General features: G+C 36.3%; 1 protein-coding gene across 2 annotated transcripts in view; it reads right to left on the minus strand.

Moving 5' to 3' along the window:
• Window positions 1–341: 341 nt before the first annotated feature.
• LOC106054683 (GTPase HRas) overlaps window positions 342–12,128 on the minus strand; it is a 32,232-nt gene continuing 20,445 nt past the window's right edge. For both annotated transcript variants that reach the window (XM_056044099.1, XM_056044098.1), the window contains 6 exons: window positions 8,761–8,789; window positions 8,535–8,619; window positions 6,779–6,881; window positions 6,398–6,437; window positions 5,165–5,325; window positions 342–4,067 (listed from right to left, as the gene is read on the minus strand). In XM_056044099.1, coding sequence (XP_055900074.1) covers window positions 3,996–4,067; window positions 5,165–5,325; window positions 6,398–6,437; window positions 6,779–6,881; window positions 8,535–8,619; window positions 8,761–8,789 — 490 coding nt within the window. In that variant the 3' untranslated portion in view covers window positions 342–3,995. The remainder of the gene's footprint in view (window positions 4,068–5,164; window positions 5,326–6,397; window positions 6,438–6,778; window positions 6,882–8,534; window positions 8,620–8,760; window positions 8,790–12,128) is intronic.

Consider the following 12,128-nt stretch of genomic DNA (forward strand, 5'->3'; position numbering starts at 1 on the left):
AACTTAAGAGATTCACCTTGATGATCCCTGCCTGATACTAGGATGTAATAATCTTCAATTCTGAAGGAACTTCCCCCTACAAGTGCAAACCAGGCAGCCATCCATTGAAATATTGTAATTCAGAAATAAGATGTTGAATTGATAAGCCGAGGTGTTCAGAAGCTGTCAAAGTATTAGTAAGTATTAAAAACATGATATAAGGAAGAAGTCTATTACAAGAGATCTTAATCTCCATAAGAAAATCTAGCTTTGCACAATAAGTTTATTGTGACGAATGTCAGGTATTTGTTTCTACATTGAACTATAAAATATGTATTCAATATAATGAACAGAAACTAATAGAAAACACTAAGTACATTTTATTATTTGTATTGAAATATCATTCCATATATTCTGGTTTGACTAAATGAGGCAGAATTGGAAAAAAAAAGTACTAAAACCACAATACAACTGTCCCCTCGGACATACAAAGCATTCACCACTTCATACATTGTGTACTCTTGATGTAAATGGTACATGCAAATTGAGCAGACAATAAAATGCTAATGTTACTAACATTTGATTCAATTAAACTTAGAAAAAGACCTTCCTCATAAATTTAACAGACTCCCAAACGAGGCCATTGATAATAAAAACAAATTCCAGACTACAGCTGGCTCAACACTCAAGATATTACAGTTAGTGCTGCCTCTAGGGTTCATCATTGGGTGAATGGTGCCTAAGTAAATCAGGTTGGATATAACAGTTTTGGAATGAGACGTTTGCTAAGATGAAGATCTCATCAAGTGTATTCAAAAACAGCCAAACCTTTCAATGTGTCAACTACAGCCTTCGCTCTTCACTTATTGATTCAACTTTCACAGCTTCTCTTATATAGTCGTTAAAAAAAAAGAGAATATGATCTTCAAAATGACTAAAATATTATCTTGTTTTCTCTTATCTTGTTTCAATTTATTGAGTACCTGGTAATAAAAGTGATAGGGTAACTAATACTGAAATTCTTAAACTGGCCTGAATGAGGCAAAAGGTAGAATTTCAAAAAGCATTTCTTCTTTTCAATACTCACGAAAAGTTCAAGGGTCAGCTGACAAGTCAACATGTACACAATAGTCATCCCAATAAGTATGAACATTAAGCATTTAGATCACTATAACTCAGACATTACAAAAAAAAACTAACATAGCCAGAGCTTTTTTTTTTCACTTTCTTTGTACAAGAGAGTGACACACACACAGAAATATGTCCTCTACTTCAATCAACTTTTAAGACAAGAAATTTGTGTTGAAATCTGATCAAAACTAATTATGATTGATTGATGACACTAATCATTTGCAGTTGAAGAGTACACAGAAAAAAAAAACGGCTTTGCCTATGTTCTGAGAAAATGTTTGAATCTGTAGCAATTTTTTATTTTATAATAATAATAATTAAAGCTTTTATATAGCACTACTTATAAACATGCTCAGAGCGCTATGGTCCAATCTCATATGTGGACCAGTGGGGGGAGGGGGTTATGTGCCTTTAGACACTCAGTAAACACAAATCTGCTCGTCGGGTGTCAAACCTCGAGCCCCCTTTATAGGTAGCCAAGCCAAGTTCAAGCGCACTTAGCCTCTCGACCATGCTTCCCACTGATTTAATGATTTCAAGTGTTATTTTTGTATCTGTTGTAAATAAGCCAAAGTAAATAAGCCAAAGTAAAAGCTCTATAAGAAATCTGCATATAGTTTTAGAAACATGCAACTTGATTTCTTTTTTTATTTCAAGTTAACAGCTGTGTTTTTCTTCTGTGTATTTTTTAACCAAATTACATTCAAAACTCAACAAGTAAAACTCAACTACATTAAAAAAAAAAAAAAAAAAAGTAGACATTCAACAATTCTCCTGTCCCACAACACTCATCTCTAATTGAAAAGACATTTTTTTTTATCAATATACAATATACAATATTAAATTTAAAAAAAAAACAAAAAAACATTTAAAATGGCAACAGAAATAACAATTTAAAAACAATTCAAAACAAATGGTTAAAAAAAAGTCATCACCATCAAAGCAGAGGCATCGATTCTCTGCACTCCACTGTTTAACAAACACTTCCATTTACTCGATTCACTTAAGTTAGCTTTCAAAACTGTTGTCAGCATTCCAACCCAATGAAAGTTTCCAGCTGACACTCGTGCAAGGTATAAAAAGGGAAGATTATATTAGAAAGCAAAATCTTGATTTAGTCCAATAGAAACGTGTGTAAAGATCTCTAGGGTACCAGTAGCGCACAGTAAGAATTGTAAATGTAAGCCTATATTCATTTAGTTCAAACAAAAGAATAAAAAAAGGTTTAAGCAGTGATGAAGAAGAAAACAAGTGACCAACATGGAAATATTGATATTGTACAATTTGTTTCACAGTAAAAACATTGATGTGACCATTATTCCAGTGTCACATGAGAAATCGTAGCCACTGTCAAGCTCTATGACAGATTCTACCTAGACCCACAAAGCCTGGTGAGCATGCAAACATTTTTGGCAATGTCATGTTATGTCATCATACTGACACGCTATACCTCAGCTGGGAAGGTCACAGACACACGCAGCAATTCATGAGGTCACTTCATGGCAACACTGAACACATTAAGATATCTGTTTGGCCGAGTGCCCTTTCCACAAATTCAAAATAATTCACTCCGCACAGCTGGATAACAAAATTCCTAAATTCAACGGTGAATGATAGATTAATGTTATGTACAATGAACTTTGCATAATATTAATGAAGCCTTTGTGATATATAAAACCAAAAGAGACGCTATCAAGATCTTAAAACCTATCTGGTATACAGCGGAATATTTACATACAGGTGACCTCCGAGACCAAATGAGAACAAGAAGGCAATTTATGAAAAGTAATTGTTTCAAATGAGTTGCTTAACAACCAATAGTAACTTTAAAAGCAACTCTCATACACAGTTCATTCAGATATATATATAATATATATATATATATATATGTACCCATGTACATTAACATCAAAGGATACAAATATTTCTCAAAGAGGAAAAAAAACATCAAGAAAAACACCAAAAGACAGCCATTAATATAACATTGGATTGGATGGACAGGGTATGCAAATATACTGTATGGAAACACTGCAGAGAAAAAGAGCTAGTCAAGAAGAAAAACAGCCAAAAGTACATTTATACAACAAAAAAGTAAAATGAAGTCCATAAAAGATCAAACAATTGACTGATCTAGAAGATGACTGTCATAGTAACATAGGACAGGGTCAGTGGGTCGAATCTCTCTATCTACTTGAATTGTATTCACTGTGAGCTCTAGAGTTTTCTATTATTGCAATGACAAGCACACTCATTCTGAATGACAAGAAACATAATGCTTTCACTTTGAGAGGTGAAACATAATAACAGCCTTCAAGAGAAGACACTCTAAACAATATGGCAATGGACTCAAGTTGAGCCCGTACATTCACTATATCTAGACACTGGCCAGGAGGAGGTACAATATGTACTTCAATCTGATAACAGACGTGAGCCTATGGGTCTCAGACATGAGCCTCTGGGTCTCAGACATGAGCCTATAGGTCTCAGACATGAGCCTATGGGTCTCAGACATGAGCCTCTGGGTCTCAGACATGAGCCTCTGGCTCTGTCCACAAGTTGGCACATTGGAGGACTATGACTAACTTTCAATAGATTTATGGCAAAGTCATAACTGTTACATTTTTACAACAAAAAAAAAATTGTCATCTTCCTTCATGGTATTGAAGGTAAGAGAATAACTGCTAGAGCAGATAATTTAACACTGTTAGCTAAGAATCCAATGCAACTCATTCCTCAACATCGAAACATTTTGTCAAAAAAAAAAACAGAACTCGCCATTTTCTCCATTCATGACAAGGCAAAACAAATCAACTAGGAGAATACAAACAATGATGAAATAATGTCTCAAAATAAAAAAAAACATATCACTTCCAGGCTTCACAAGCTTATAAAAGTTGACATAGTTTCCCTTTGCCGCCAATCTTTCTCTTTTTCCTGTCTTTCCCTTTTTTCTCTTTCTGTGAAGAAATAAATAAAATAAGTGGTCAAATTCAATATCAATGTCTCACAAAGCCAATATAGTACACAGAATCCCTACCAACTTCTAGTCAAGTTTAATATCAATGTCTCACAAAGCCAATATAGTACACAGAATCCCTACCATCACAATCTTCTAGTCAAGTTTAATATCAATGTCTCACAAAGCCAATATAGTACACAGAATCCCTACCATCACAATCTTCTAGTCAAGTTTAATATCAATGTCTCACAAAGCCAATATAGTACACAGAATCCCTACCATCACAATCTTCTAGTCAAGTTTAATATCAATGTCTCACAAAGACAATATAGTACACAGAATCCCTACCATCACAATCTTCTAGTCAAGTTTAATATCAATGTCTCACAAAGCCAATATAGTACACAGAATCCCTACCATCACAATCTTCTAGTCAAGTTTAATATCAATGTCTCACAAAGACAATATAGTACACAGAATCCCTACCATCTTCTAGTCAAGTTTAATATAAATGTCCCACAAAGTCACTATAGTACATACTCAAAAAAAAAACTGGAAACAATTCCATTGTTATTTTATTAAAAAAAAAAAAACTGGACATCATTCAACAAAGTCTATTATTATTATTATTATTATAGCTTTTATATAGTGCTACTTTCATGCTTATAGCATGCTCAGAGCGCTTTTGGTCCAATCTCATTTGTGGACCGGTGGGGGGGAGGGGGTATCTAGGAGTTGGTTTTCCGTGCTGCCTTTAGGCGCTCAGTAAACACAACTCTGCCCGAGTCGGGTGTCGAACCTCGAGCCCCCTTCTAGGTAGCCAAGCCAAGTTTAAGCGCACTTGGCCTTTCGACCACGCTTCCCACCGTCTATGCTACATATGTGGCCAACTGTTATACCCTATACACCTGGTATTTTACTTTTCCTTTTTGATTCTGAGTTTGTCTTTCACCAGCCAACTACACAAACTGGCAACAGTTCCATTGTTATTTTATTAAAAAAAAAAAAAAAACTGGACAACATTCACAACAAAGTCTATTTCCATATGTGGCCAACTGTTCTCAGCTAAAGGCCCATCACCCTTGCTATACTTACATATTTTCTGATCTCCCGGACTAGAGTATAGAAAGCATCATCCACCCCTTGTCTTGTTTTGGCTGACGTTTCTACGTAGGGTATATGGTAGAGCTCAGCAACATGCTTGCCCTGCCTCTGTTCTACTGTACGGGTGGGAAGATCTACTTTGTTGCCCACCACTGCATAGACATGTCAAGAAGACAAAAAAGTCAATTTATTCAGGTGCAAACCATTCATAACTTTACTGGAGTTAAATGTTTAAAATCTCTAAAATAAAGTTCCCCCTTTCAGACCTTCTGATAGGGCAGATGATGTAAGGATCATCTGTTTCTGTGGCCCATGTTAAACCAGGGTGTCATGAGGCCAGCACAACCACTAACCACCTTTACTTTTCCCCAACTAGTGTCAGGTACCCATTAGAGCTGGGTGGACTCAGAGGCACCAAAGATCCCGAAAATAAAAAATTCCAGTCTTTACCAGGATTTGAACATGGGACCGCCGGTTCGGAAGCCAAGTCCTTTACCGCTCAGCCACAGCGCCTCAATTAAAATCTCTAGGTACCAAGAAATGTCCTTTACCTGGTAGAGACTGGACAGACACACAAAATTGGTGAAGATGAAAAACTCATTTTCTGACACTAATTTCTTCTGATTAGTAAATTAGTTGATTGGGTGTAAAGTTAGTATGACGTGTGTCTGAGACCTATTGTTATAGTGGACCTCAACGCTAACCAGCAACTTTGCTAACAGTGGAAATCGGAGATCAATATCTCATTGCCATGTCGTAAAGCCCTGTGACATGGCAACAAGATATTGGTCTCCACTGCCCACAGGTTGTGACATTGCAGGTCAGTGTTCAGGCCTTCTATGACGATTGGTCTCGGTCTAACCTAAATGACCATCCACCTTTACTTTTTCCAAACGATGGCCACATTTAAATAGGTGGAAAAATTTCACACAATTTCAGGTATAATCTGAGAAAACTATTTCAGAGCTGGGCATTTAACCTGCAGTTAATTGAATCTAGAGGCAAATGTAATTACACAAACCCTCTTTCAAAATAATTTTTTATGAATACATTTTAACAAAGCCTATGTCCCAATCTCTAGATACGGTTTGCTGAGTCTCCAAGCAGCCAAACCTTTGAAACTGTAAGGGATGTTCTAAGTCAGTTTACACTGTACTGCCAAGACAACCACACATCTGTTATTGACAGATTCATCCAACTTAGGTTCAGAAACAATATACTTACAGACCATGGGGACTTCATCAGCATCTTTGACTCTTTTTATCTGTCAACAATTTAACAAAGTCAACTAATTAGGTCAAGATTTTAACAAAGTCAACTAATTAGCTAAATGCATATTTTAAAGATTGAAAAAAATATTTCCGATTGTCATATAGTTTCCACTAATAATATTTTAATATCTTTATTTTGTAATCAAATGTTTCATATTTATCTCTACACTGATTAATATCATCAAAAGACTTGTTCTCTACACTGATTAATGTCATCAAAATACTTGTTCTCTATACTGATTAATGTCATCAAAAGACTTGTTCTCTACACTGATTAATGTCATCAAAAGACTTACTTGTTCTCTACACTGAATAATGTCATCAAAAGACTTACTTGTTCTCTATACTGATTAATGTCGTCAAATGACTTGTAGTTGTTCACAGCAAACACACACAAGAAGCCCTCCCCTGTCCTCATGTACTGGTCCCTCATTGCACTGAAACAGGAAACAAGAATCACAAAGTCAACATTGAACACAACCTTAATTAACATTTAGCCTGCAGGCTACCTACAAGACATTATCCTAATGTTAATCTGTTTGTTAATCTTCATAATTAGTTTCGAGTTTAACGGTAATCTCCAGTTCAATCAGTAAGAAATACATGTGGGCTGATGCTACACTAAATATTAATTGATCAATTTGAAGCTAGAGAAAACTTGCAGGGCAACTCAGTGCAATTGAAAAAGAAACGATATTCTCAGCAAAAAACAAATAGGTTAAAAAACAAAAAAAAAATCTGAATACAAATCATTGAAACTAGAACCACAAGGGAAGGGAATAGTCGACAGCAAGCCTTTTTCAATCAAGAGATATTGCCAGTCCTGCCAGAACTACTCAATTATTTACTTGTTGCTTTCTCTGCATAATTAACTAACCATTTTCCCATTGCTTATCTGGCCAACAACTTCCCATTGCTTATCTGGCCAAAATGCTCCAGCATTTTTAAAAAGTAGATCTTGTGACGGCCCACAGAAAAATGCTGAAGTCAACAAACTGAGATATCAAGTGTTTGACATTTTTTTGAAGTGATTTCCATTAGATTAAAGTGAAGAAAAAAAGCAATTCTATAATCAATTACTTATGTCGATCAAAAAAAAAAATGTTAAAGCCTTATCTAAATTGAGGCTAAGACAGATTTTAGGAGTCAGCTACAGAGAATGGGTCACAAATGAAGAAATTCTATGACGAATAGGCAATCAACCACTTAATGAAGTTGTGACTGAGTATCACATGAGGTTTGTGGAACATGTCCACCAAAAGAATGAATAACAAATCCAAAGAATAGCAATGACATGGAATCCAATAAGAGGATCTCTAGGTCTCAATTGAGAACTGGTAGCTGTGTTTACAAAAACAAAGACTAATGGTTCTTTAACAAACAAATATGAACCATAGACTTTCACAAGTCATTGATCATGTGTCCTAAAATGTGAGCAGTGCTTAGATTATGATTTATCATTACACATCATTCAAAAACTCTAAAACCACAATCTTGACAGTAATTTGAGATAGAAATTTACAATCACTCTTTTCATCATCACAGGCACACATATACTGGGCTTTCTAAATTCTACATACTAGTACAATAACAGGAACACTCTGGGCTTTCTAAATTCTACATACTAGTACAATAACAGGAACACTCTGGGCTTTCTAAATTCTACATACTAGTACAAGAACAGGAACACTCTGGGCTTTCTAAATTCTACATACTAGTACAAGAACAGGAACACTCTGGGCTTTCTAAATTCTACATACTAGTACAAGAACAGGAACACTCTGGGCTTTCTAAATTCTACATACTAGTACAATAACAGGAACAAACTGGGCTTTCTAAATTCTACATACTAGTACAAGAACAGGAACACTCTGGGCTTTCTAAATTCTACATACTAGTACAATAACAGGAACAATCGCATAGCCTCAGTGAACTACCAAAACAAGGAAGCAATGTTTGAAATTGACAATAACAAAAAACCAGGAACAATTTCTTAACCAGACAGGCATCCATTTCTGAAAAAGAATTTTCTTGAGAAAACAAAAAGTACAGGAACAGGAGAAAAAAAAATGTTTGTGCAGGCCTGGTACCTGTATTCCTCCTGACCAGCTGTGTCCAGTATGTCCAGCAAGCATGTTTCTCCATCAATCACAACTTGTTTCCTGTAGGAATCCTCTGAAAAAAAAAGTTAACAATAAACAATAACACATTGGATGACATGCATCAAACTGATCAATGATCACACAGCAGTAGTTAGAGGGAACATGAATAATACATGAACCATGTCATACTAAACTTGTCACACAAGTCACTTACCTATAGTTGGATCATATTCTTCAACAAAGCTGAAATAAGAAAAAAAACATCACATTTAAAGAAGATTGAAAAAAAAAAAAGATATTCATGGTTATTAGCTCTATACACCTCACTAGTAGATGCTGGGTTGAATGTTCATGGTTATTAACTCTCTACACCTCACTGCCAACTAAACTAGTAGATGCCTGACAGAATGTTCATGGTCATTAATTAAATGAAAAAAAAATTCAATAGTTTGGAAAGCCCTGTCTTTAAGATACTAATATTGACCCATATACTTTTTTATGGCATAGTAACTGTGGCCTGGAGGGGTTCATTGCACCTAGGCCCATGACTAATAGGGGCCAACAGGGCCACTGAATGATAAATTGTATATTACTTTGAAGAAGTTGCACACACATTTGAGTATAATGGGATATCACTAGTGAGACGTTGTCTATGGGCTGAGTGTAAGGAGACTATTTCTTACAGGGTGTCTATATTCTAGAATGTTTTATTGTAACTTAACCAATATATACGATGCTATTTGTTTTTGTCACACTCCCGCCCACCCCCACGAGTACCTTGCCCATTTACCCAGCAGCCTCCTGTGGTGATACAACTCTTTTGGGAAAGAGGAGAAAAGGAGGATAAAAAAAAAAAACAAAAGTGGTAAAAAAATGTATCATAATTATGGAGACAGTTTAAACAGGCTAATGAGATTTAGATGTGAGAGTGTATACAGCTTGGGAGGTGCTCCAGAGTTTTCTGTCAGGTCAAGATGGAAGAAATAGTTTATCTTATGCTTCATTTAAAATCTAATGTTTCTTTTCAACTTTGTTTACTTCTCAGACAGGACATCATGTGTATTGTTGTTGAGGAGTGTGGCTCAGTGCCAGGCATCATCTGACTGCAAGGTGTGCTATGCCTGGTCTGTTACTAATTACTAATGATCTATCAGGCATTCAGTAAATATCTTATCCTGTGGACTAATGTCTCTCCAATGTAGATAAGATCATTTTATTCAGGGGTTCTCAACCTGTGGGTCGCGAGCCCCTTAAGGGGTCGATTGACCATTCGCCAGGGGTCGCCTAAGACCATCGAAAATATGGATTGGTATTGTCTACTCTTCTATTGCTGTATGTGTGTGGGGGGGGGGGGGGGGGTTCGCGACAGAGTGGGGGATTGTAAAAAGGGGTCGCCAAGCGTAAAAGGTTGAGAACCGCTGATTTTGTTGGTTCAAACACAGTGGAAATTCCCTACTATAACAATAACAACCTAGATGCAAATACAAACAGCAAGAACGCACAAACACACAAGCACAAACATCCACAACCAGCACTTGATGGATTGGAATTTTATGTATTTCTCAGTGACCCATGATCTTGAACTCCCCCCCCCCTGACTGAACATGGAATACATACATTTTTTAATTTTTCTGTTCTAGCTTAAAAGGTGAGGAGCTGACCACTAGTGTTCATGTAGTGTTCTGTATCTTATCATGCAGTGTTCTGTATCTTATAATGTAGTGTTCTGTATCTTATCATGCAGTGTTCTGTATCTTATTATGTATTGTTCTGTATCTTATCACACAGTATTCTGTATCTAATCATACAGGTGTTAAGTATATTATTATGTAGTATTCTGTATTGTGTCATGGTATCCTATGACTCTTATGTAATATTCTCTATCTTATCATGTAGTGCTATTATTTGATCATACTGTGCTATGTATCTTATCATGTATTTCCATGTAGCTTATCATTTTCTGCCACATATCCCATAGTGCAATATATCTCTGACTGATTTATCCCCATAAACTTAACTATTGAATGTTCATCTGTGATTAATGTCTGTATTGCATCTCTCTCTTAATTGTGACTTATTTTATTCCTTTTTCTTTGTCAGTACCATCCTTTAACAAAAGACTGCATCAATCATTAATAGCTTCACTAGTTGTTCAGTCTTTTTTTTTCTTTCTCATTGTTATGTTGGAGGTTCAGACTTCTTCTTCTTCTTCATCGTTCTCATTGTTATGTTGGAGTGTTCATATGGCTAGACCAATACATGAGATGAACTGCGCAGTGGTTTCCAAATCAGGGAGCTCTCCATATAGTTTTCTTTCTATTGGGGTGATTTGGGGCCAATGTCTTATACGGGCCTCTTGGTAAAGAGAGCAGTTTTGGAGGACGTGGTCTGCATTCTCTGGTGATACTCCACATGGGCAGATTTCACTGGTTCCAATTTTGAGCTTCCGGTACATGTGTTGTCGCATTCTGTTGTGTCCAGTCCTGAGTCGAAAGATTAGATGTTGGTCTTGTCGGCATAGCTTATAGTAAGCGTCATCTTTCTTGGGATTTGGATGGGAGCTCGTCCATTTCTCATTTATTTTATCTACAATTAATTTCTTCATATCTTCTGGATAGAGTGCAGAGTTTATTTGTGAGTTAGTTGAGGTTCAGACAAATAGTCCTATTATTTGAATAGTCCTATAATTCCTATATCTGCAATTGAACTGCACTGTAGCTGCCAGACCTGGCAGCTCTCCATACAGTTTTTGTTCTGTAGGAAGTTATGGGGCCTGTGTCTTGTTCAGACCTCTTGATAAAGTATGCAGCTTTGAAGAACATGGTCGGCTGTCACTGGTATGCTCCACAAGGGCAAATCTCACTACTCCCTATTTTTAACTTCGGTAACATATGTTGTTCAGTGGTTCCAGCAATATGTTGTTCAGTGGTTCCAGCAGTATGTTGTTCAGTGGTTCCAGCAATATGTTGTTCAGTGGTTCCAGCAATATGTTGTTCAGTGGTTCCAGCAATATGTTGTTCAGTGGTTCCAGCAATATGTTGTTCAGTGGTTCCAGAAATATGTTGATTAGTGGTTCTAGCAATATGTTGTTCAGTGGTTCCAGCAATATGTTGTTCAGTGGTTCCAGCAATATGTTGTTCAGTGGTTCCAGCAATATGTTGTTCAGTGGTTCCAGCAATATGTTGTTCAGTGGTTCCAGAAATATGTTGTTCAGTGGTTCCAGCAATATGTTGTTCAGTGGTTCCAGCAATATGTTGTTCAATGGTTCCAGAAATATGTTGTTCTGTGGTTCCAGCAATGTGTTTTTCAGTGGTTCCAGCATACTGTCCCAGGGGCAGAGTGAAAGTCAAGGGACACCAAACAATACAATAAATAACAGTACTGTCCTTAATTATCTTTATGTTTAAACAGAGTTGACTGCACTTATTTTGGATGACAGTTGTGTTAAAACATTCATCATAGATGTCAGTTTAGTGTTACCTAGTGCAACAAAATAATTAGTTGCTAGGTCTGTCAGTTGCTAGGTATTGTCAGTTGCTAGGTATTGTCAGTTGTGATGTGACAGTAAAAATTAAAAGCTGA

This window comes from Biomphalaria glabrata, chromosome 10 (assembly GCF_947242115.1).
Source record: "Biomphalaria glabrata chromosome 10, xgBioGlab47.1, whole genome shotgun sequence".
NCBI classification, from domain to species: Eukaryota; Metazoa; Mollusca; class Gastropoda; family Planorbidae; genus Biomphalaria; species Biomphalaria glabrata.